The sequence below is a fragment of the Lissotriton helveticus genome, chromosome 6, assembly GCF_964261635.1.
Source record: "Lissotriton helveticus chromosome 6, aLisHel1.1, whole genome shotgun sequence".
Classification (NCBI taxonomy): domain Eukaryota; kingdom Metazoa; phylum Chordata; class Amphibia; order Caudata; family Salamandridae; genus Lissotriton; species Lissotriton helveticus.
In genome coordinates this window covers 1,773,714,031-1,773,740,484 of record NC_136067.1, presented here as the reverse complement: position 1 = coordinate 1,773,740,484, position 26,454 = coordinate 1,773,714,031, and the positions used below count along the sequence as shown (strand labels likewise).

General features: G+C 39.9%; 1 protein-coding gene across 2 annotated transcripts in view; it reads left to right on the top strand.

Annotated features, from left to right (window-relative positions):
- EPAS1 (endothelial PAS domain protein 1) overlaps window positions 1–26,454 on the top strand; it is a 349,065-nt gene that overhangs the window by 303,990 nt on the left and 18,621 nt on the right. Inside the window, exons 8-12 of one of the 2 annotated variants that reach the window (XM_078649670.1) lie at window positions 2,214–2,361; window positions 11,918–12,120; window positions 14,746–14,933; window positions 19,683–19,796; window positions 23,697–24,172. In XM_078649670.1, coding sequence (XP_078505796.1) covers window positions 2,214–2,361; window positions 11,918–12,120; window positions 14,746–14,933; window positions 19,683–19,796; window positions 23,697–24,172 — 1,129 coding nt within the window. The remainder of the gene's footprint in view (window positions 1–2,213; window positions 2,362–11,917; window positions 12,121–14,745; window positions 14,934–19,682; window positions 19,797–23,696; window positions 24,173–26,454) is intronic. The other variant, XM_078649671.1, reaches the window with a different exon arrangement.

Genomic DNA, 26,454 nt, shown 5'->3' with positions numbered 1-26,454 from the left:
TAAAAAAGCATATTTTCATGGCCATCAGATAATGCTCATCAAAGTAAGGTTACTTGGAGAGATAGTCATGCCGCGTGGGCAAACAACGGCTGTGCCATACTCACTGCTTCAAGGCGTCCCCTCGGTTGAATCACTATAAGAAGTGCACCTGGGCCTTTATATTGCCTACCTCACCCCTTGGTGCCTTCAAAATATTAAATCAAGTGTGCGTCCTCGCTTCACCGGTCTAGAGCTGTGGCCAACTAGACTACTTGCTCTGTTACAATATGGAGGCCACTAATGGAACTATTTCCTGTTTAACCTCACCGTGCCGCGGGCAGCAGAATAATGGATGCTAGATAAGCGTCACCTCATCTGTGGAGACCCATATGATGTGAGATGATATGGCTGATGAAGCATAAATAAAATCTAAACCAACAGGAATGGTACAACATTAAAAAAAATTGAAAAAGGTAAAAAAAAAAAATTTATCTCATGAATCCCAGCTGAGGCTCATGAGGAGAATCCAAAATCAAGGAGAGAGGGTATTATATTGTGAATCAGCCCCAAGTAATGTTGTTGAGGCCCTCGCTGAGTGTGTTGAGTTTGAACTCCCATCGCTGTCCTCTCTCAAAATAAATTGCTTTGCAATTGGCTGTATCATTAATATGCTCCAGGACCACCCACTGGTAGTCTGAAACTGTATGTTTTTTCTTGATGTAATGAGTGGACATTTTGGTTGTCACTCGGCCGCACCTGAAATTACTGCTGTGCTTACCTATTGTTTTTACCTTCTGCGTAATCATCCAGACATAGTGTAGGTTACAGGGGCAGGTAATCAAGTACACTGCTCTCTGTGTATTACAAACAATTAGTCAGATTTCTCAGTTGCCCAGTGGTGGTGGTGTGGGAAAGTTACTGATTTGTTACTCTTTGTTAGTGACATTCATTACACCCGCAATAAGAACAATTGGTGGACAGAATGCAAAACAATATCATACATTCACCCCAGAACAGAGCTCTGCGGCTAAATCCATCGTATTTTTGCTCACCATGCCTTTCCAGTTTGGACGCAGCCATATGCAAATCAGTCTTGACCCTGCGCCCAGTAGGAACAGTCCAGCCCGAACTGCCAGGCCAGGTCCTTCCTGGACTGGAAAGAAGCATCCTAGGACCGGACATTGTCAATAAACCTGTTCCCAAGTTTTATTTGGTTCAAGCAGGGATTCCAGGGCACAAGATTTTGTGCGTTTCTAAATTCTTTTTTTATATATAGCGAAAGGTTGAAAATACCTGCCGGGTAGGAGAGCAATGCTTTCATACGTCCTCCAAACGATAAGAATAAAACATGGGGGGAGAGGTAGAAAGTATGGTTTACAATGCCCCTTCCTTTCTATAGGTCTACATACTTCAAGCAAATCCCTATGGCTTTTCCTCAGGAGTCAGGACCAAGGATCTAACTCCCAGATTCCACTCCTATATCAGTAGATTTGACGCAAAGTGACTGTCCACACTCTGCTTGCTAATGAAAAGTTAGCATCTACTTGGTGTTACTGTAGGTCGCAGCACACCCCGTTTCACAGCAGAACAGGAGGAACCCTATGATGAAGCATACCACCAAGGGGCACCCTGGTGGGTGAGGGCTTTATAAAAAAAAAGCCTATCACTTTTTCTCCATCCTGCAGGGGGTTAGCACACATTAAGCGGATGGGGTCTCTTTATTTTGAGGTATACTGACATTGCCTAGCGGACACTAGGGTAGATATAACTAGCTTTGTGTGGCGGCATAGCAGGTACAACATGTGACTGAAGGCTGCTGCTGTGGCTGCAGGCCTTGGCCTATGGCATTGTGAGACACTGGGCCCATGCCTGGGTGTTCTATTCATACTGGTGCAAGATCAAGGCTGTTCTGCATATGGTTGCTCCCTGTCTGACATGGCACAGTGAACAAACAAATGGTCAACTAGATCGCGGGCAGGATTAGGTACTAGCAGATAATATTAAATCAGGCAGTCTACCCGTCACTTGTTTTTCTCAATTGGAGCAATGATCTTTACAAATACAATAAATGTAAATTCCTACTACATGTTTCTGTACTTGTCAGATGTAATGGCACATTACCACAGTTGGATCTGGCTTTGCTAACCCATTTGATATTTCTTGGTAGTGTGTAGTCTAAATGAAATTAATTAAAAAAATAATTTTGTGTGCTTGTTTGGTTTCTCATTTACTAGTGTGCGCAAAGGGCCAAGTGGTCACCGGTCGATATCGCATGCTTGCAAAGCATGGCGGCTATGTGTGGGTGGAGACACAAGGGACCGTCATATACAACACACGAAACTCGCAGCCGCAGTGTATTGTCTGCGTCAACTACGTCCTAAGGTAAGGCACTACAAGAGGTACGCCTAATAAACAATTACAACAAATATATGAAGCTAGGAGGCAGCACAGTATTTTTAGAGGAGATTCTGGTTTGACAGGAAGAAACCAACCAACAGAAACAAATATTTCTGAATAAACAACACGCAGCAGAGCTAAATAATGCCATGAACACTGTGGTTGCAAAGCTGCAGTAGTCTCTTGTTCCTAGAGTCTCATGACACAGCATCTAATCCTCTTTCAGCTTCTTGTGTAATTATCGCCATGGTCGCTGTGGCTCATTATAGGCCTAAGGGAAGCTGACCTGGAAACACTAGTTTAGGGGCATAGTGTGTGATCTCAGACTGCTTTCAATTAAATCTCATCCGAACAAGATGCCATTATTTTGCAAATGTAAATGTGCATGACTTTCATTCACAAATGTGCAGAAGTGCTGAAAATAATTTTATAATCATTTTGGGAAAAATGAATCTGAAAATGCTAATGTTCAAAATGTTCTGCACATTTTGGTCACAGAAGCTGTATAAACAGATATGAAAGTAGATCCTTTGTAAATTTTGGGAACAATGAGCCAACACTTTGAAATTCAGGTGTATGAAATTTGCCGAATTTGCTTTTGCACAATTATTTCAAATTCTTCAAAAATTAGGCAAAACTCATGAAATTCAAAACGTACATTTACTACTATATTTTTGTGTGAAAAGTGTCCTTGGAAGAGGGGACCCTACCTTAAAAGTCAGAGGTTTTTTTCTTCTTTTGTGTAGTGACTTACAGTGCATAGGGTGCGCTGACATCATTACACTAAAGTGACACTAAAAGAAGCCGATGGACTCATTTTACTTTCACTGCATCAGTGCTCAGGTGGCACATCTCTGCAGCTGAGCACTAATTAGGGTGGAGGAGGTACCGTTGGGAAGGGGAGAATCTCCCCTTTCAAATGATATCTCTCCCCAGTGGATCCCTGCTTGGGGATCACCATAGAAAAGCGATCCGCAAGCATGAATCCACCTACCACTAGGGATTTTGGGGGAGCTGCCCCTAGGGGCTTGTGATCCCCCCACCCAAAATGGAGATCAGTCATTCTACCTTCACTGGGGCCAGTGGGGTATCGATCTGCCCTCAGTACATATAGGGGGTTGAGGGCACCCCATTATGGGCATGGCTATGCAACTACCCCTAAAAACGTTTATGACAGCCTTTTCCTCCTCCTTGGTGGATAGATGGGGTGATTAACCACCAATCTACCCCCCTCCCAGGGGGCAGAAAGTCCACTAGACATCAGGAAATGTATTATTAATTTTGTAATGCCCCCACACCAATATGAAAGATAGTCTGTCTGCCCCCCAGTGGGGCAGTAGGGGTATTTACTCCTGATCTGCCCACCGGTGGGCAGGAAGCCCACTAGACACCAGGGTTTCTATTTTAGAATAAATATAGGTAGTAGGGGCTGCTCAAAAAACTATAGTGACAGTCTTTCTGCCCCCTGAGGGCAGATAGGGGTCATTACCCCCATTCTCCCCCTCCCCCACCTGGAAGGGACAGAAAGCCCACTAGACACCAGAGAACTTGTTTGATTTTTTTAAAATATAGGGGTGGAGGCTACCCACCATGGGCATAGCCATGTCCTCGCCCCAACAAGAGAGATAGTCTTTTTGCGTCCCCTGGGGATAGATGAAGATAATTACCCATTACCCTCACTCTGTCCCCACCCCCAGGGGGTGTAAAGCCCACTAGAAGCGTTGCACCACTTGTGTTGTTGGGTCCAGTGCCCGTGACAGGAATGGGTCAAACTGAGGTCAATAAGAGCGTTGCTATTGTTGCAGGTCGGGCAATGCTGGGTGTTAGGAATGTTGTGGATTCCAGCAAATTGCAGAAGTTTCCACCACAAAAATGTAAGGAAAATGTGTGATTTCAGGCAAAGTTTGAGGTTTGCGTGGCATTGTGGGCAAAACAACCTCATTGGATCCACGCAGGGCACATCACTCTGGACTTCCATAATTGTCTAATTTTTAAAAATCTTGTAGTGGAAAAATGTGATGTATCCATGTTGCGTTTTGGGCCATTTCCTGTCATGGGCACTAGGTCTACTCACACAAGTGCGTTACCATTTTTAAAAAAAAACACTTAGGGGAATTCTGTGTGGAAGGACGTTTGTGATTCCATACAGAATCCAGAACTTTCCATCACAGAAATGTGAGCAAAATGTGTTTTTTAAGTTTGAGGTTTGCAAGGGATTCTGGGTAAAACAACTGTGGTGAGCGCCACACAAATCACCCCATCCTCGCTTCCTCTAGGTATCTAGTTTTAAAAAGGTGCAGGTTTGCTAGGTTTCCCTATGTGTCGGCTGAGGTAGGGCTGAAAATCCACTGTGACCCACTTTGCAAAAAATTGCTTAGTTTTGAGCGTAAAATTTGATGTATCCATGTTGCGCTTTGGGTCTTTTTCTGTCAAGGGCACTAGGCTTACCCACACAAGTGAGGTACCATTTTTTTTAGAAGATTTAGGGGAATGCTGGGTGGAAGGAAGTTTGTTGCTCCCGAAATGCTCAAGGAAAATTAGTTTTTTAATCAAAGTTTAAGGTTTTCAAGGGATTCTGGGTAAACGATGTGATGAGAGCCACGAAAGTCAACCCCATCCTAGATTCACCTAGGTGTCTAGTTTTAAAAAATTTACAAGTTTGCTAGGTTGCCCTAGGAGCCGGCTGAGTTAGGGCGCAAAATCCACAACTATCCATTTTGCTAAAAACAGCTGTTTTGAGTGTAAAATTTGATCTATTCATGTTGTGTTTTGGTTTTTTCCTGTCAAGGGCACTAGGCTTACCCACACAAGTGAGGTACAGTTTTTATCGGAAGACATGTGGGAGCATCGAATAGTAGGATATTTGTTATTACCAATTGGATTTCTCTGCATTTGTTCCTTCCAAATGTAAGCCAGTGTGTAAGAAAGAAGACATTTAAAAAATACTCTCTAAATCATATGCTAGTACGGGGACCCACAAATTCAGAGATGTACAAATAACCACTGCTTTTAAACTTTCTTGATACCCATTTTTCACTCTACGGATATCACCATTTGAATTGGTCTATACTCTGTCCACAATGATAAGCCATTGTGTGGTGCAGCTCAGTTGTTGGCTCTGGGTACCTTGGGTTCTTGAAAAACCTACAAACCTTATATATCTCTGCACCCAGAAGGGCCTAACGGACGTAATGGTGTATTGCTTTTGTAAATTTGCCATTGTGGCAAAAAGTTTCAGATGAAAATGTTGTCACAAATGGCCTTATTTTCCTACTTATTTTCAATATTTTTTCATTTCAACAGTTCGATTCTTTGGGAAAACCTCAAGGGATCTACATTTACTGAATTTGGAATTTGTCTACTTTTTAGAAAAAAATCGCTTTTCTGGATCACCTATGGGTTTCACTCTGGTTTCCACCACAAACTCAAACTAGCACAAAAAATATAGGAAACATGAGCTACCTCTTTGAAAAATGACAAAACTGTGGTAAAAAAAATGTGGTTTCTTTATTTAGCTTTGCTTGTGCCTGAAAGCTGGGAAGATGGTGATTTTAGCACAGAAAAACGTTCTATGATGCAATTTTTAGAGAAAAATTGATCCTTTTATCCATTTTCCTACTTTTACCAAAAACTCAAAATGTAGCTTTATTTTGCCTTTTTCTCTGTCCTCTCCAGGGGAATCCACAAACCCTGGGTACTTTCCGAATTCACAGGATGCTGGAAAAAAGAACACAATTTTGGCATTGATAGCTTGTTCGTAAAAAACGTTTTGGAGCCCTATATACGAACGACCCCAAATTGTCACAAAAGGGCTCAGCACTGGGGAGAATGGTCCAGCAGCTAAGTGGTTAAGGAACAAATTAGTCGTTGACTGAAGACCTCATTGTTCTCAGCCGATTAACCTACACAGTGGCTGGATACCCTCAGAATGGGGAATTTTATCTCTGGAAAGGTTGGATTAAACTTATAACCTGTCAACAATGTGTGGCGTTGAATAAATTGACATGGTGCACATGCAGCTGTCCCCGAGACGGGCTTGTGGTATTGTTTCTTTTTAACATAGTTTTGATGAAAGGGGCAGCGTCATGAAGGCCAGGCTGGGTTGAGTGCATTACTGAGGTTTGAGATTAGATTTAAAGTCCTCTGCCTAGTCACTTTTGCATCAGTTGTGCATTAGCAAGCACAGTTGATACATATTTTTAAATCAGTATACCAAGTACTCTTTGGCTCATCTGGTCCTAAGGTGAATGTCACATTATTAACTTATCATCAAGTACAACTATCAAATTCCACATAGAAAGGTTGAGTGTACTGTGTATGCCCCTTTAATTTACACCAACCCATGTTGTGAATCTATACTGCCCTCCAGTGGGTATATCTGAGAACACCTACATGAAGAGATAACAATAAACCTGCACATGCCTATGAATCCTCACTTTGCGCTAAAATGTACCCCAATGTACCCCAATGTTAGAGGTGGGTGAGGCAACAGATTTGAAGTGAGAGCCGGGCCAGAGTAAACCAATGATCTGGCTCAGATCTTAAAGCCCATTCACAAGCGGAGCTCTGTGCATGTTTGCAATTAAAATCACACAACAAACATCACATAAATATGATAAAGTTGCTTCAAAATTCAAGAAAGTGTATTTACGTAATGTGAAGCTTTGACATTATAAATAACATTGTAGCATTACACCGAGAAGTACTTGTTAAAAGTGATCATTTTTAAACATGAGCCATTAGTGCACTAAAAGGCAAGACTATAGTCATGCATGTTATGTTAATAAAACTTATAAAGCGCACGAATACCCGCTAAGACTCAACATAAGCCCAGAGATGTCAGGAACCTAGTTTTGGAATATCCATGTGTTATGGCCCTTTCTAAATGAGGCAAGTGAATTTGCAGCTCTGATCTCCATAGGAAGCATATTCCATAGTTTTGCCTTGCCGTAACCAATGGTTCGACCTCCCCAACTAGAGGTGCAAATCCTAAAAGCCATCATAAGCCTGGCGCCAGTAGAGCATAGCTGTCTGCCAGGATGATACCAGGAAAAGATGTTTTTCAAAACCACCGGTCCCATATTATTCAAGACCCTGTAGGCTAAACATAGTGTCTTGAACTTGATACGATGTGCCACAGGGAGCCAGTGAAGTTTGCGGGTTTCTTTAGAGACTGATTCATACTTACGCAGATTTAGTAGGAGCCTTGCAGCTGCATTTTGCACCATCTGCAGTTTTTTCTGAGGTTGCTTCTGCATATTTAGATAAAGTCTGTTACAATAATCTAACTTTGATAGTACCAGTGCAGTCACAACCGTCCTCCTGGAATCGAAGGAGATATAGGGAAGAACCTTCTTCAGTTTCCTAATGAAATAAAAGGCGGCCGAAACAGCAGCATTTGTTTGCTGAGAGAAAGTTAGTTTGTTGTCAATCAGTACCCCAAGATGTTTTGCTTTTTTTTGCTGGTTTTGGTAAATCTCCCATCTAGACATGCCACCAGAGGCAGTCCCATCTTGGCTGGAGATTACCAAAGATCACTATTTATGTTTTTATCGAATTGAGTTTGAGACAATGCTTGCCCATCCAGCTGCTAATTTCCATCATACAGTTTTGAAACTGTAACGCAGGGGGTGCTTTATCTTTATATGCGGCTACCACGATCTGTGTGTCGTCGGCATACTATGTTAAATTGAAGCCAGAATGCTGGATCGGGGGAGCCAATTCTGACACGTAGATGTTAAACAGGGATGGGCTAAGCAACAAACCCTGTGAAACCCCACAAGGTAGCACATAAGGGGTTGATTTAAACTGGTCCAGGGTCACTGTTTGTCTTCTTTCCTTGAGAAAAGATGACAGTAAGGACAGTGCCAAAACCTTAACCCCTAGTTTTTCCAAATGGAGGAACGATAAACTATGGTCAACAGTATCGAAAGCTGCAGACAAATCAAGGAGGATCAGGGCAGCTGCTCCTCCTATATCCATCATGGACCTAATGTCCTCTGTGGCCTTGATCGAGGAAGTCTCAGTACTATGCTCTGGGCAAAAGTAAATTGGGCGGAATCAAGTAGTTCATTTTCTTGGATGATGTGTGCTAACTGATTATTCATGATTTTCGCCACTATCTTAGCTGGAAGTGCACCCTGGCAATAGGACGATAATTGCTTGTGTTTGATGCGTCCAAATTAGATTATTTTATTAATGGAAGGATAGATGCATCATTCCAAACAACAGGGAAAATACTAGAGGTGAACATGTTAATGAATATTTCTGTAGGAATAGGACTCATCTCCTTTGCTATAGCTCTAAAAAACTAGTAGGTGACTTCAACTATTAACCTGACCAACCATGGTCTTGGTGGGCGTATCAGCAGTCATAGTTCATTCTTTCTGTTATGACCTGAATGTCCAACGCCTACATGAAGCTCCACCCAGCCAAGACCAAATTCCTTCTCTTCGTCAAGAACAGCAAACCACAAGAAGTTCAAAGCAAGCTCACCAAAATGAAACATAGATAGTACAACCCCCAACTGCCAAACAGTAGTTTTTGCCACAGTAACTATTTCTGTAGCAAGGAACACACTGCCAAGCAAACTAAGGCTCCATATTACTGGTTCTCAGACCTCAAAAAGTGAAACCATTTCTCCCTGAAAATTATGTTAAAACTACTATCCCAGCTATCATGGTTCCCCATATAGATGGGAGCAACATCCTTCTCCTCAGTCTCCCTGATATACATTGCCCGCCCCAGAAAGGCCTTCTTCATGCTGCAACGCGTCTCACCAAAGGCCCGTAGAAATCCAACCACATCACCCTAGGGCTCCTAGGAATGCACACAACCTGCGTTTGGAACTTGTGGAGCTTCATTGGCTCCTCCCCATTAAGGCTTGCTTGTTTAAGATCATCTACATTATTAATAATACCACCATAAATGGGACCCTGCCTCCTTGTCCGAGAAAATATTCCTTCGGGTGGACTGCACCGCACCTTGAGTTGGGACATCACTAAACTGGAGACAAAGAGCTGCAAAAAAGAAAGCATACAGAAAACTGACTGATTTGGAAAACCTGTGCATGAAACATCAGAACTGTTCCAGGCCTTCTCATTTTTAGAAAGGAACTAAATACTTCTTCAAAGAACGCAACAACTTGACACTACAGAGCCTCTCGCCACCCTCTTGCATAATGTGAGTGATTTTCTGTAAGAAATTGGCTCACTGTATGGGGTGATTGACTACCCACCTCAAGGGATAATCATAACCCTTTTTTGGCAAACCCTCAAAGTCATTAAATTGACCTGAGTTTAATCCCAGGTAGCTATGGTACAGAGCAGACCGGTGTAATTTATGGCAATGTGTATAATATTTATGCAGTAGCAAAATGGTAATACACTCGAAATGCAAAAGAATAAAAATCTCAAACCAAATTAGAAAAATAGAGCAAAATGTAAGAAACAAAATAACAAAAACTCTCAAAAGTGGAACCAGAAATATGATTTTTAAAGGTTTAAATAGCACCAACAAGCATAAGGTTCCAATGATGACATTGACCGTGATAGAGTGCGGGTCAGATACAACAACCATGTTTGTTCTGGTCAAACACTTTACCTTTTGGTTCAGTCTTCTTCTGATTGTCTTCAGGTTTATGAGTGTTCTGAAATGGGTGCCCGGGAAGACACATTTATGCCTGGCATGAGCCAATGAGTGGGAATGACTTCTGGTCATGCCCTAATGAAAGAGGTAAAAGTTTCTGGGGTCAACCGTACCCACTTTGGACATTTTTTAAGATGGCAAAAGTCTTCGCCCACACTAAACTTGGGCTCTGAGGGTTGAGTGTGTTCGGGGGGGGGGGGAGTGAACTGTGGTAATCCTAGTGGCCTCCCACATCTTAAACTAAAGTCCAATTTGGGGCTGTCACTGGTCCCACAATAATTCCAGTGACAAATTACTGGTACAACAAAAGTAGGGGTTTCCAGCATCCAGACAGTGAATATACAAGAACTCAAGAACTATTATGGCATCCTGTTTCCCTTACTCTCAAGTGTGCCCCGAGTGCTATTTGTAAAGCCCAACCCAGAGAAAAAAGTTTGGTAGAACAAGCGTAGGGTTTTCCAGCAACCAGACATGACTTTTTTGGGAATCCTGTTTTCCTGCCTTTCAAGTAAACCCCCTATTGTTGCATGTAATCCCAGCAGACCTGTCAAGCAGGATTTGACATTGAAGCAGGACTGTAGTGTCAAAAAGGATGCTCCCAGCCCCAACATGCATATTCTGTTAGCTTCAGAGGAGTAATCTCTTCCCCTTCAAGTCAGCCTATTTTTTGCTCTTTGGAGGCACTTCACAACATTTTTACATTTATGCAAATGCTAATTACTGGCTGGCAGAGTAGAAGAGCAACCAGGAGCGTCAGGTAGGGATAAGACTACTTTCTAAAAGTTACTTTTTCTTAATATGTATTAAAAATCTGACTACACCATTGATTGCATTTCTAATAATTGCTAAAAATAGCTGTTTAATTATTGTTCTAACTAGTCATATTCCTGAGCTACAGTATTAGTATTTATCGTCTGTACTCTGGTTTTCAAAATAGAACAGCTAGGCCCGCTACAGTGAAAAAAAGCTTTTCAGTGCTAGTCATTGTAAGGACATAATAACATTAAACTTCTACATGTTAAACATTAGCGGCGTTGAAGAAAGTTGCGTACAATTGATTTTAATGACAGACACTACCAGAGCTGAATGAGCATCTGATCCTCACTAGATTAATAGAGTACAAGGCATGACTGGCAGCGTCATATGTGAATAAGGAGCATTGGAGTTAACTCCTGGAGACTACATGTCAAGATTCCAAGATAATGATAAGCTTCAGTCATCTGGATCTTTTGGTTATCCAGATGCCAGACAAAGATAGATTTCACAGAACCAAATTTCATTAACATTGTCTTTGTCAAATTCAGTTTCAAATAATTTACTGAATTGTACTCAAGAAGACCATCAAGTTACCTTTGTAGCCTGATTTCGGTTACATCTAACAATGCAGTACCATCATCATGATGGAGCAAAGGAAGATGTCCCCAATAGTTTCTGGCAGAATTCAGAAACCTGGGTATCCAAAGGCTATCCGAAGCTCTATCGAACAAAACGTACAAAAGCATCGCTGAATTTCAAGGAAATCCCAAATTTAAGAAAGGCATGTGCTTACATCTACTTTATAGGATGTCAATCGGTCGAAAAATGTTACTTTTCAATGTTCCTGCCTTGTAACAGTTTACAGGGTAACTGGGAAAACATGGTCTGATGTAAGAAATACAAGTTCCAACAGAACAGTCTCAAAGACCTCTAGATATATTTCAAAGGAAACAAAATTGTTTTTCTAGTCTTATATGGAATCTGAGATAAAATGCTTCCTTTTTGCATGCATTTTGTTGTATCAAAGGTTAGCAATAATTTTAGACTAAGTGATAATTTTGTAGAACCTTTTTAACAATCCAGTGTCTTTATATTTTAAATGTCTTACCTTATTTTTATCTGTTTTAAATTTTCACAGTGAAATTGAAAAGACAGACATTGTTTTCTCCATGGACCAGACAGAATCTCTGTTCAAACCACGTCCAGTAGCCATGGGTTCCTTCTTTGACAGTGCAGTGCCAGACAAGAGTGACTTCTTGTTCACTAAACTGAAGGAAGAACCTGAGGAGCTAGCACAGCTGGCGCCCACACCTGGTGATGCCATCATCTCACTTGATTTTGGTTAGTACCATCCTCTGACAGATGTACCTAGTGTGTGTGTGCACTAGTTGTGTGTGGAGCAGTAGGTCACAGAAGAATCCTCTTCTGAGGACACCTTATACGATTATGTTCTCCAGTAGCCAGGACATCACTGCAGCACCTTTGCTTTTAAGTGTGTAACTAAATGAACGAGATAGTACAAAGTCAGACATATATATATATATTTTTTTGCAGAGATTTGTATAGCGCGAACTTGACCCGAATCGGTATCAGAGTGCTTTACATAGCACCAGTTACGTTACACGAGGACACACATTCATTTTTGTTGGGCACGGAGAGATTATGTGATTTGCCCAGAACACCAGGATGTTTAGCGTTGTTACCGAAACTCGAACCCAGATCCCCAGGTCCAAGGTCAAGCACCCTAGCTGTTAGGCCAACTCCTCTCCCCACATGGTGTGGAGTTTCCAGGCAGCACCGAAACCTCTCTAATCACTGATTCGTGATAATACCTTTGTACATGTACACCTATACACACAAATGTTTGATTTTAGTTTTACACATTTTAGAAAGCTAAAAGAATTCTGTGTGTACTCCTGAAAAGCTCTGGCAGTGGCAGCTTTTCAGAAGTAATCACAAACCTAAGCAGTTAGGGATACATAATCGGATATACTGCCACATGCATCAACATCTGGATTTGCGATTCCTAAATAGCGATTTTTAGGGAATCACTATTTGGGAATCGAAAATCCTTATGTATGTAAATTAAATTGTGATTTCTTAACATTACCTATTAGCGATTCGCAATTTGCGAATCTCTATTAGGTAATGTTACTCCATCTGTATCTATAGGGCTATAGGAATGAATGGCAATGCATACGCAAATTGCGAATACCAAATTGGTAATCGCAAATTGCGAATGCAATTCCAAGGGTGTGAGGGGGCCTAAGACCCCCCTGATGCACCCCCAAAAAGGTAAGTGTGCTCATGTGGCTCTTTGAAAACGCACCTTTGCTTATTTTTCAAAGAGTGCGCATATTACCATCAACTTGAAGTTTCCTAAATGCACAGTATGTATTTAGGAAGGCTTGATGCATCGCCTTTAGGGAATCGCAAATTGCGATTCCCTAAATGCATTCGCAATTTAGGTAATCGCAAACAATTGCGATTACCTAATTTGCAAAAGGAAATGGGTTCATGCATCAGAAATGGGCATTTTCCATTCGCAAACTGGCCGATTCTGCATATCGGCCCGTTTGCGACAGGAAAAAAGCTTGATGTATGTGGCCCATATATTGTACAATTGCACATGTTTAAAAGCTCACCAAAACTGCATATGCTAACTTTTTGTTTATTCCTGTGAAATCTGTTCCCCTGCTCCCCCAGTATTTTTGGAGGGCACCGCCTTATTCTTAGCATGAATAGAGTTTTACTCCTGCCACTATGAGGAGTCCTTCTAACCATATCCTTGGTAGGAATGATCCTTGGAAAGGTTTGTAAATGTTTGTGGCTGTAATAAATTTCCAAACTTTTACTCCTTGTAAAATCCACTCACCACCCCTCGAACACATTTAGTCCCACTTGATATTACAACAATAATAATTTTAGTCATTTGTAAACTCAAGAAGAACGTAGGTACATACTTGTTTTTTTGTATCAAGCCCAATATGTCTGGCTGCCACTATTCTTTCTCATTGAAAAACATTACCTGCAAGGGTAAAATCTTATTATTGATTCATCAAATCATGCATGGTGGGATTTAGAGCCTTGCAGAAGGAATTTACTCACACAGATACTTCACCAATTTGGTGCAAATTCTATGTGAACAAATTCTCCTTGTGTTTGTTTTGTTCGCCCTAAGTTGGCAGGGTATGCCCAGACGTTGGTCCTGGGCTCACCTTGCCACTGAATTCAAGCTAGCCTGCCTGAGGGGGGGTTTTACCCTGAAACCAGTCCTAGGATGCTTGTTTTTGATTCTGGGAAGACCTGGCTTGGCATTTCCGGCTGAACTGTTCCCATGAGGAACAGGGTCAAAAGTGATTTGCATATGGCTGGGTCTGAACTGGGGTGGCGAAGTGAGCTAAAGAATGATGATGGATTTAACCCTGATCTGTGATTGGGGGTGAGTTTCAGTGCTCTGTCCATCATCTCCTTGTGTTTGACAAATTCTGTACTAAGCAAACATTTGTGTGTTGTAGGGAGTTTTGCCAACATATATTGGTGAACTCCTACAAGCTTGGAAGTTGCTGGTAACTCAAGAATTTGCAAGTAATTACTAACCTAAACATGCTTGTAAGTTTCCTACTGGTGGGAAGGCATAAACGAGTTTTAGGGTGGGATTATTAAGTGAGCACTTTTAGATTTAATGTGGTTTCAGGGGAAGGATGTTTAAAAAGTACGTTTTCAGGTATTAGAAAAATGGACCCCTGCTACGTACCTGGGCAGGTGAAAGCTCTCGGGAATCTGAAACAGTTCTCTATGAATTACTAGTGAATTTCTGAAAAGATGAAAATTTGGTAACATGTTCAATGGAAAGCCAGTTCAGCGCAACTCTACATATTTAGTCGCAGTGGTGGTGTATGTATAGCTGTGTCTTTTCATAGGAATCTGGCTAAAGAAATCCTAATGTTGTAATCAACTGTGCAGGTGCACACACTTTTGAGGAGCCATCAACTTACAGCACAGCTGGGCGAACTCCGAACAGCCAGTGGCCGCCTGAAGTTCAGAACCACAGTCCCCAAACAGAAGCTTTGAACATTCCTTCATTCCAGTCACCAAAGGTTGCTCCTGGGAGCTGTACTCCAAGCGCAAGTAGCAGCAGCAGCTGCTCTACGGTGAGAAATACCCTACACTAAAGATTGGCACTATAATACATTATTACACAATGCAATATGACACCTTTATGTCTCAGTATAGATTCTAGACCAAACCATTATGGAAACTCTAGTATAAGGGGTACATTTATCCCAATTGGCAATGGGCCTCACTTCGAAACAGAGCCATTTGACTGCCTAGTTCTTGCAATTGGTTGTCCACTAGTGGTACTTCAGATATACTGCTGCCTACAGCTGCATTAGTATAGACTAGGCCTCCATAAGGTACTAAATAACAGTGATCCCTGAACAAAGTCTATTCATTGAATGCAGTTTGTGGATTAGAATTATGGTTAATAATATGGAGAAATTTGTAACTAGTATATATATTTTGCCTTTGCAATATATACCATGAGATGTCAGGTTTTTTTTTACATTAGATTTTCACTAATGGCTGTCTTTGAACCCTTTCCTCCTTTTGTAATTTTGATCCAGTACACCAAAATCACGGTGGAAAGCCCTACTTATATTTTTTTACATGTTGTTGAAAATGCTAGGATAGTAATTCGACGCTGTAAAAACCCCCTATTATAAATCACGGGAATATTGAATATAAGAATTGAATCTCTAAGAAATCCATATGTGAAACACACTAATATGGAATACAAGCTACAATGGGCATCCCAAAACAACAGGAACCTGTTAATGGCAAGCAAACACCACGTGTTCCTGTTGTTTCTTTCAAACTGTGTATGAACAAAGGGAGAGTTTCTTTCAAACTATCATAGTCATTTACAGGAAGAGTGAAAAGCAGAGTCAACATTACAAACTCTGCAAAAAATCAAAAGAACAGGGTTGTCCTAATATTAATTCCCTGTAGGAAAAGGACACCATTACGGGACAGCGACTGCAAGCACCTAGGGCATTAATACAAATTCAAAATCGTATGGAAATTTCTTATGTCAAGAATAGCAGTAGAGGAAATGACACGACCTTACCAGTGTCTATAGGTGTGGTTGTCCTTCAAAGTCCATGTAAACCGTGGGTACTTGCAGTCAGAGTGCACCAACAGGTTAGAAATATCCTGTCTCATAAACCCTTTTGAATTATACTACTCGTTTTTGTGTATAACAGATATCACTTAGTTAAATGTTACACCTTCAAAGCATCCATGGCGCTTTCTTCTTTTTTGGTGATCACTGCACAAGCAGTAGACACTTGTCTGGCACTAGAATTCAGGGAAAATTCTTGGTGTGGATTTGTAGAGTTTCGCAGTGGGCGTGAGAGCTCCAAGGGGAAATTACATTTCTAAAGAGTGCTATGTAAATGTTCCAACTCGCTCATAGTCAATGGCACTGGCCTATTCACAAATATATTATAAATGGCCTGAGTGTACTTTTATGTGTGGTCCATGAGGCCACATCCTAATCACAGTGTATCCCAGCCTTTTGGTCTGGTCACACGGGTAACCTTTTAGGTCTTCAGTAGTACTAATGGGTTAACCAAAGGATCTGTTCATTAAGACTTTGAGTTGACCCCTGTAGCATGTGTTCCAGGTTGGTACTCAAAGCTTTAAACCATAAACATATACTTCTTACACTATGAAAAAAAATATTTATTTCCAATACACAAATAATGCATCTGCAACTAATTGTTAAATAGACCATTACTCTGCCTCTAGAACCTTACAATAAATTACTTTGTATTACAAAATCTGCACTTCTGGGTGGCCGCAGAATGTTTTTGACCGCTTTTCATTTAATGTCTTTCAGACAATTTTCACCTATTTTCCTCAAACGTTAGCCCTCACTACTGTGCCATTTCTGCTTATTTAATTAGACTTGTTCTTAAGTGCTAATCAGACCCAGAGAGCATCATAGGAGTTTTACACAGATAACTAGGAAATGTATATGGTCATAGAAAATCAACCAGGTGGAAGTATTATATGATAAATTCAGAAAATATTGTTACAAAAGGTACTGTGGGAAATGGGAGCTGACCAGCTATTTATAGAGCTGTCTATGTGCCAGGCAAATCATTTAACATATATACAATGAACAAAGAACAATAGGGTGGATAATTAACTAATACCAGTATGCAGACATTCTAGTCAACCAAACTGTGCTGCAGTGAATTTATCTTATTGGACTTTGGGGAATTAAAATCATGGGCTTGTGAGATACAAAATAAATTTCCTTTCAGAAGGGGTAGCCTAAATCACTAATTTTGCCATCACAAAAAGTATTTGGTTATGGCCACACCTTTGATGCATTCATTTGTCAAAATTGATGGAGGTTGCACAGTTAGTAGGAGCCGCCACTCAAGCAGTACTCTAATTAGACACATTCCTTAGCAAACAGCTTACAACATTGACCTCTATCCTCGAGATCTCAGTAAGACTATCTGTTTCCAGGAAGCAGTGGTTGAGTGACGCCAGTGCGGAAAAGCCCTTTCATGTCCAGAACATGTTGCTTAGGTCAGTGGTGTACAGCTTGTTCTTTCTCACTGTAGTATCTCAAAACCCTCTAGAAGATTTTAGCCCTTTTACCCTTTTGAATGTATTCTACCCAGCTTTTCTTAATAGCTCACAGCTTCAGCTTTGATTGGTTGAATATGTTCAGAGACAAATTTTAAAATATCTCTGTAGAACACAAAACAAACCATTATTTTGAAACTGTTCTGAGGCGAGCACCACCGTGCTGGTAGAATGGGTGTAGATCAGCATCAGATGTGGATGTTGTATTAACAGTTTTATAGACAAAAAATGCTCAACCCTTGTACGTTATAGCTCCTTGATGCTAAATACAGGGTCACCAAAAGCCTACAGAGCCCCAAGAAATATTAGAGCACACAGCAATATTACCAAATGCATTTTGAGAAACACACAGGTATGTTAAGGTAATTAATTCATGTATATATTTAAGTATTAACTGGTGATAGTGCATGATCTATTTAATATAAATGAAACCAATGATATATTTATTCTTTGGTGAATGATTTATAAATAAGGGTTCCGGTTTCCCGTTTTTTCTGATTTTTACAGATAAATACAGACAAAAAACAATGTGTTTCCTGACTGTATTTATTTTTAAAAGCGGGAAAATACTGAAAATGATGCTTCTGGTGAGAGACTGTCCATGCTGTATTTCATGAATTCCAGGCATAAGCTGAGAAGATAGACAGCATGGAGAGTAAAAAAAAAAAATGAAAGTGATTTAAAAAAATACAGGCATATGTTAAGATATATTTGTAGTATAACGCTATTATGTACCTTTGAGTTTAGTGTTTCGTTATACGTGGCTTCGTAATTTGCTAAAACGTGAAGGCATTCATGTATGAGTGCAAATACAAGAGTTAAATAAACGTGGAAATATACCATTTTACAGCTCTATTTATTCTCAAAACGCCAAATAAATATGGATAAATACCAATAAGATCGCCAAAAAATAAATATGGATAAAAACAGAGGGAAATGTTAAAAAAATAAAGACTATAAAAACGGAGCCCTATTCATAAAGTACCTGTTTTTCACCTATTTTTATTTTGTTTGCTTTGGGAAGTGTTATTTGACGTGAGTGTTATAGCTGATTGTGAGCGCTAACATCTTCCTTTTGGCTGCAATTTTTTGTGGTCAACCTGGAAAGGAAAGTGTAGAAAGTAGGCATGTTGTAGTTTAGTGACATTTAGTGATTAGGTAAAAGACTTAGATTAGAACTTTGTCCTTTTTGTCTGTCAATGCATAGGTTCAAGTTAGGAATACTTTAGAAATAGTTTAAAGAACTCTTGTTAAAGAAAACAAGCCTTGCCAGCCCACTAACCCTACAGCTTTTGAAACTCAAGATAATCACGAATTTGGGGCAATTATATCAAAACATTGCATAAAATGTTGCTTTGTGTATCTTAACCAGAAACTTTAAACTATCCTTTCTGATAATCTTGGCGTCTGCTCCAACTGAGCTTTGTCAGCACTCTTCTTTCTCCATCTTCAAGCGAGATTCAGTAGACATTTCTTTCACAGGCCGTTATCGAGACATTTCCTCCTGTCCAAGACTTGGGGTTACGAATGAGTTTTCAGGTCCATGCTGTCATGCCTTTCCTGGGACAAGTGTGCTTCTCTATAACTTTGTTTAAACCTTGGTGAATTTGCTGTTCTGATTTACATATGTTAAGTGTTTCTCTGCTTTCGTTTCCTACAACATACTCTGTACAGAGGCACTCTTTTGTGAGTCTAAATCATATGCTAAAAAAGCAAAAATACAAATATTATTGGATCAAGAAAATGACAGCCAGTTGGAGAAAGGTTTCTGTGCACTTCCTCTTTGACAAGATAGTACATGCGGCAATGCATGCATTGAGGCATATTTGAATAAAGCCTACCTACCTAATATTATGTTTTGTAGAAACCTTTGACTTTTGGTCATCATGCCGCATGTTTGATATAATGCCGTATAACACTGTTTAACACCACATTTTCTCTGAGGCTGGATTTGACTAATATCTGCATAACAATGTATTTGTAAAGCTATGCTGTCTCTGTCTCAAAGAGTCTGGTTGGAGTTCTTGTTCCAGAAGGCATGTCTAGAAGTATTTTGTTTGGCACTATTCATCATCTAGATTGTGTTCCTTGCATATCCTCTGTTTCGCTCTTATATTTCTGAGGGTGCAGTCTTAATAATCATATTGTGGTTGTTATTCCTAAAGAAGCATATTGACTCATTTGGGTAGCTCTAAAGTCCAGCCTTGTTTTGTTGTTTGTGTTTTCACTTCTAGCCAAGCAGTCCAGCAGATTATTACACAGCCTTAGAGGAAGATCTTAAGGTCGAGCTTATCGAGAAGCTGTTCGCTATGGAAACTGATCCAAAGTGCCAGTGTAACACCACTAAGGTGAGCTCGAGAGATCACAGAAGCTTAGCTTATCAGCTGGGAATATGGTTTTCGTTGATCACAGAGATATTGACAATAGAACAGTTCGATGCTCTTTGTTTCTCAATGCAGGTGTCTTGCATAGAAAAACCTTGGTTGCTATAATGTGAATTAGGCGACAGAAAAGGAAAAGATTTGAATGAGCAGAATTGTGCTAAAACAGGGAACTCATGGGCCATATGTTTGATAGGCCTCATACAGTGCTGATAAAAGAAAGAATTTGTCATAAGGGTGCAGTGTGCTGCCATGGAGGATGAGGACGCTGTACTATCCGTGTGTCACCACATTGTGTTGAATTTTTTTTCAGGGGATAATAAAGCAGCAAGCATTTGTGGTTTACTCATAGAAAACTGCAAGTTCTTCCAATGTGTATAGTAATTATTTTTCTACCATTTCAGGGTTGTTATGTTTAATAACTCAAGATTTTGACTGGCATCCATTTGTTGTTTACTCATAGAAAACTGCAAGTTTTTTCAATGTGTATAGTGATTCATTTTCTACCATTTCAGGGTTGTTACGTTTAATAACTCAAGAGTTTGACAGGCCTCGACTGAGGGCACAATGGCTACTTTCACTCTGTTGCATCCTCTTGAAGGTGCATGAATTGACCATCTATAATCTTTAGCCATGTGTCATTTTGAAATGCTGGCATCATTGCCACCCTTTCGAAAGTCAAAAGCACCTGAGTTTTGATGCATTGGATTCTGGCAGCACGCCTGGTGCATAACCCAAGTCAAATCCTCTGTCCCCATGGTTACCTCCCCATGGTTATTGTGTACGAAGGTCACCTAGATAGCCTGCACAATTGGCTGCTCCTTGACCCTATATCACCAGCGCGTTTACTTATAGCTGAAACCTTTACTATGATTCTGCTTTTATATGGGTAAAATTTCCATCCATCTCTCCAACCCAGAATGCACTGCTTAACGTAAGATGTGTATAAGGTACTCAAACATACTCTAAACTCCCAGAGGAAATTAAATCATCAAATTAATCACTTGTCAAAACCCTTCTTCACTAACAAAGAATGCATTGGGCCGGTATTCTTCTATTATAAGTGTGCTGTTGAACCTCCGCCATTCATTTGGATCGCGCATTCCACCTTTTGCTTGTGCTATGCTTGCTTCTCTCAGCTGAACCGCCTGTGATGAGGTTCTGCCTTGTTGATACCATATGTAATGTCTTCCCCGTCTTTACCTATTGGTTTAAACGGTCCCTATTTATTATAAGCCAGGGTTCGTTAAAATAAACCAACTTTTCAGCTTGCCTGGGCATTCCATTCTATAAAACTGTAACCCTTTCTTATGTCTCATTTTCCTCTCTCTCTCTCTCGTAAAAGACTATTTTATGCTGCGTGTGCTCCTGCAGTAGTGAATCCATACAACTGAATTGAAGATCATTATTTTCAAGAAGGTATTATTGATGCCCAAAGAATTGGGAAAAAAATACATAAAATGGATTCAAGATTGACAATCTTAACTATGAAAGAGTGCAGTATAGAAGGTCAATACGCATTTTTTTTTATGAAGTATGCCTTGCACAACTATTAATGTTTTACAGGATGTCGAATCGCCTAACAAAAAATATATCCATTTATCGTTTTTCAAAGAAAAAATGTACTATTTGGCTTCCTTAGACTGTCTTTTATTTCCTGGACTGCATTCAAACCCTGGAAAAGGAAGTGTAGTGTCATCAAAGTGGAACAGCCAGCACTGCAGCTATTTAGAAAGCAGCTTAAGACTTGGCGGTTTCCACTTTAAGTAGCCGGATTACCCTGGTTCGAGTTCTCTCTAAACCTGTGGTAACTTTTCCTCGGTCTGGATCTGCTTAGCGCTAAGACACCCTCGGGTAACACGCACATTATAAGACTACCTCATTCATTCATCTATTAACTTTGCCAATGGTTAATATAAAAATCTTTGATCAAGCCATCTGCATCATTTTGCAGGTGCATACCATACTTGCACACACCTACAAATGGACGCAGGCGTTTTTTTTAGGTCTCAGCTGAGACAGTGCATGCCATACCACACAATAGTACACTAAACAATAATAGGCCACCCCATACTATACATTGACAGACCATATCATTAAAAGTTAGGCTATACAATACCACCCCATACTATACAATAACAGGACATACCATACCATATACCATACCAACCAAGTTGGATCAGTAACTAAAAAGAAAACACAATGTGAATCATACCATACAATACCACACTGTACAACATCACAAAAAAAACATTGGCAAAGCCAATATAGCTCAATATAGGCAAGACCCACTGGCTTTGGGTATGCTTGCTCTGCTTAGTTACAGAACAGAGCTGGATAGGTAACTAAAATGAAAAAGAAGGTGTGAAAGTTTTTTTTAAAGAGCGTAGGGAAAGCAACAGATGGTCAGAAGCAACTGCAGAGATGAAGCAACGGGCAAGCAAGTAATGAAACAATTGGCGAAAGGAGGCGCCGGTGGAAGTAGTAACATGGAGGGTGGGATATAAAAGCACCGGGTGAGAGCAACTTTGTGCGAGTAGGGAAGAAAGTCCACGGGTGAGAAAGCAACAGGGGAAGACACAAGAGAGAGTGCAACATGGAGGGGGCAGGGTGAAGCTCACTGACAACAGAGAGCAACATGAGTGCCGGGAGAAAAGTACACGAGCGAGACAGCCCTAAAAACATGCACTGCCATGAAGTGATTAACAGAAAAGAGAAAAGTAGTGCTTGAAAAGCAAGCATTGAAGCATAGCAGCCAAGAAATTAAAATTGGTGGTAAAGAGGCAATTCTCCATTGGAGCAACAAACACAAGAGTGACAAACTGGAAAATGAATAAGAAGCAGGAAAGTGGAAGGAACAAGAAAGCCAACTAATGGTAAGCAATGGGTGGCTCCAAGTCCCTGTATGTTCTTGGTAAGTCTGCACTATGTCTCGCAACATACATCGCATTACCTTATAGTAGGCAAAATCTAAAAAATGCTTGTACAAAAGTCCAAAGATATAAATAATTTTGACTGGTAGAGCAGTTACAACATTCATTATCAGGAAAATCATATTTTATTTCTGAAAAAAGTGTGTGCCTCCTTTAAACAATTAGCGTACAACTAAGAGACGGGCGAGAAAGTAGGGAAAGCCTAAGGAGTATGCATAAGATGGAGAAATTAAAAAACTACAACCAGAGACACATTTAAGATGCAATCAAGACACAAATATGGCGGCATTATTTGTCTGAGTTTGCTCGAATAACTATACAGCCCAGTTTTAAGGTACCAAAGGGGAAGAAAAAATATTTGATAGGGTTTTTTTTGGACATATTCCTGCTCCCTACACCTTCATCTCTTCCCACGGTTGCAGTGCTCCTGCTTTGTGAAAGAACATATCATATTAGTTTGACGGGTTTCTGTGCATCTTAAGGAATCGGCGTTTGAAGGAAACCTTTTATGAACTGTTGTTCAAACTGAAATAGAATACTTTTATTTTTAACCATTTTTAATTTTGGAAATGCAGTAGTGCAATCTGTATTCTTGGCTTTTCACATGCAAGCGATTAAGATAATTTTATTCAGAGCTATTCTTCTAAGTTAGTGATGAGTAATGGTGCAAAATCATGTTTCTCAGTTTTGCCAGTTGCATCTTTGCATTAAACATGCACTCTTGTACCGTTCTTTTTTATCCCAGTACCATTTTAGCATTATTGTTTTGCTGCTGTTTTCACTTTACTTCTTTAAAAACACTAATTTCAATATATCTTTTTAAATGAAAAGGCTCGAGAGTTTTCCCAGAAGTCTCACTCTGAAAGCACAGAATGAGGTAGGCCTCACAAATACCAACCTTATCCATTGACCTTTTATGTCCCTTTTCATGCAGGCTGAATTTAATGAACTTGATCTGGAAACTCTGGCCCCCTACATTCCTATGGATGGAGAGGACTTCCAGCTGAACCCCATTTGTCAAGAGGAGCATCCTGAGAAGGGACAGAGCAACCCTCAGAGCATCAGGAGTGTGGCTGCCTTCTTCCAGCCCAGTGCTCCTCGACCACAGAATCGTTACATGCCGGACAGATATTGCCAGCAGATGCAAAAGGCGAGTGCAAGCCCCTGTATCGATCCTGGGCCACCGCTACGTTTTAACAGTGAAACAAAATCAGCGCTGTCACCTTACTGCGCACTAGACAGGAACCCAATGTCTTCAGCGGGTGGACAGTCCAAGGCACAATGGCCGCCTGATATCCCAGCACACTGCATGCCTCCAAAATGGCGGATGATGGATCAGTATGGTGGACCATTAAATAACTCGCCATCAGGACCACCGATGCCGGCACACATGTCATTATTCAAACAGAGGTAAGAATCTTTCCTTTGTTAAAAAGACCATTTCGCTTACAGTGCTAGTAGGGGTAAAAAATATATATACAATTTACTCGCCTATAATGTTTGATGTAGTGAAGGGAACTTAGGTGATATAAAATGCATTGCTGCTTGTTTGAAGAGGCATGAACGTTTAGAAAGATTAGGATATTTTTCATATCGGTATAAGTATATAGTCCTACATGGCCATCAAGTATTCTGGAGTCATCATAAGGGGAGAGGTAGAGTGGTTTATAAATGTCTCCAGAACACCAAGATGGAATTACAGGAACATATTCCACTTGTTATACCCTATGTATTGTAGTATTACCTCGCAATATTTCACCTCGGTGGTCATTACATCACAGTTATCACATCACATGAGTTTTTACATCGCAGATCTTTACTTAACAGTACTTTACGCAGGGGGCGCCTTTACTTTGTAGGTGCGTTGATAAGTATACATCTTCACCAATACACGCACGCACATATACATGCACATAAATATATAATTATATATATATATATATATATATGTATATATATATAAATATACATGCATATATATGTACACATAACCATATCTACAAATGTATGTTATATATGTATACATGTATATGTGCATAAATATACATATTTATATTTTACATATATGTATGCACTTATGTGTATATATATTCAGTTATATATTTGATTACAGTTAATAAATATTAAACTAGAATTAATTTAATGTTAAATATGATTTATTATTACTGAGAAATACTTTGTATTATATTTAACTAGAGTTCTCTTTTTAAACATTTTATCATTATAATCATATCCCCGAACCATAAGTCTGTTCTGTCCCCATACACTACCCACCCATGAACCCTTCAAACCTCTTAGAACCCCTATACACTACCCACCCACGAAACCTAAAAAACCCTTTCTTAACAAATTGACTACCTACCCCTGAACCCCCTACTACCTGTATTAACTACCCATCCTCGAATCACTGAAGCATAAGAAACCAAAACTGGTCTTATACACTACCCATCACGGAACCCTAAAACCCCTTACTACCCATATACATGACTACCCCTGAACCATAAGCCCCCTTATTACTACAATACACTATCCACCCCTGAACCTCAAAAAGCCTTACTATCCCTACATTCTATCCATCCTTAAACCCTAAAAACGTCCTGATCCCTAAAAACCCTTTACTACCCCTGTACACTACTCACCCCTGAAGCCTAAAAAACCCTTACTCCCTCATGCACTACCCTACCCATCTTTGAACCCTACCCTTACCACCCACAAAAACAAACCTTAAATATAAAATATAAAATACCTGTATTTTTACTGTCTTTTATAAATGTATTTAAAACATTTTATTAATCTATACTTATAACGAATATCAACCTTTTTAATACACTAATTTGTTAAATTAATATACAATTTTTAAATAAAAAATATTTATTGAATATATTACTTAAATTAATATTTATAATAATTTAAAAATAAATTTAAATCCTCCTTTCCTCATCATTATATATGTATAAATAGTTATGGTACACAACAACATCTGCCTATATCCACACATGTCACGCGCACCCCAATGTATAGAATTTCAATCATGTTTCTTTAATCTTCAACAAAAACACTGTTAACATTTCTGCAGTCAAGCCTGCTTTCTCACAAGTAATTTTAGAATGGAATGGTCAAATAATCCCCAAATCACAAGATTATTTTATACGAATGCATCTGATCAATAATCCCATTTTTACAGTGGGTGTACTATTTATCAGTAAACTAGCCTCTAGAGTGACACATGTCCCTTGCTGATGTATGTGTATGGTAGTGCTTTGTGACAGTTAAATATGTTCATTGATACTTGACTCCACAGTGATGGCTTAGCATAGTTCTGTTTTATGACATACTGACCAGTTTCCTTTGAGGGAGAGGACGAAGTGAGACATCCAGAGCTGTTGACTCGGGGGCCCGAATCCGGGTTTGAGTCTTGGCTTCAGCTCAACATTCTGGGCAAATCACGTAATCTCCCTATGCCCATGGACAGGGCCGGATTCCCTCATGGGTGATAAGCTACGCTATATAAATCTACATATTTAAATTTAATGTAGACAACTCTGTTTTGTGATGAATGACTGTAGTAGTAAATTGAAATAAATTCAACTGTTCACTAAGAGTTTTCTCTAGACAATGGCTCACAGACACATCTCCTGCTCACAACTTTCTCCAGGATGAAGAATAATTTTACTAGTAGGGGACTTAGGTTT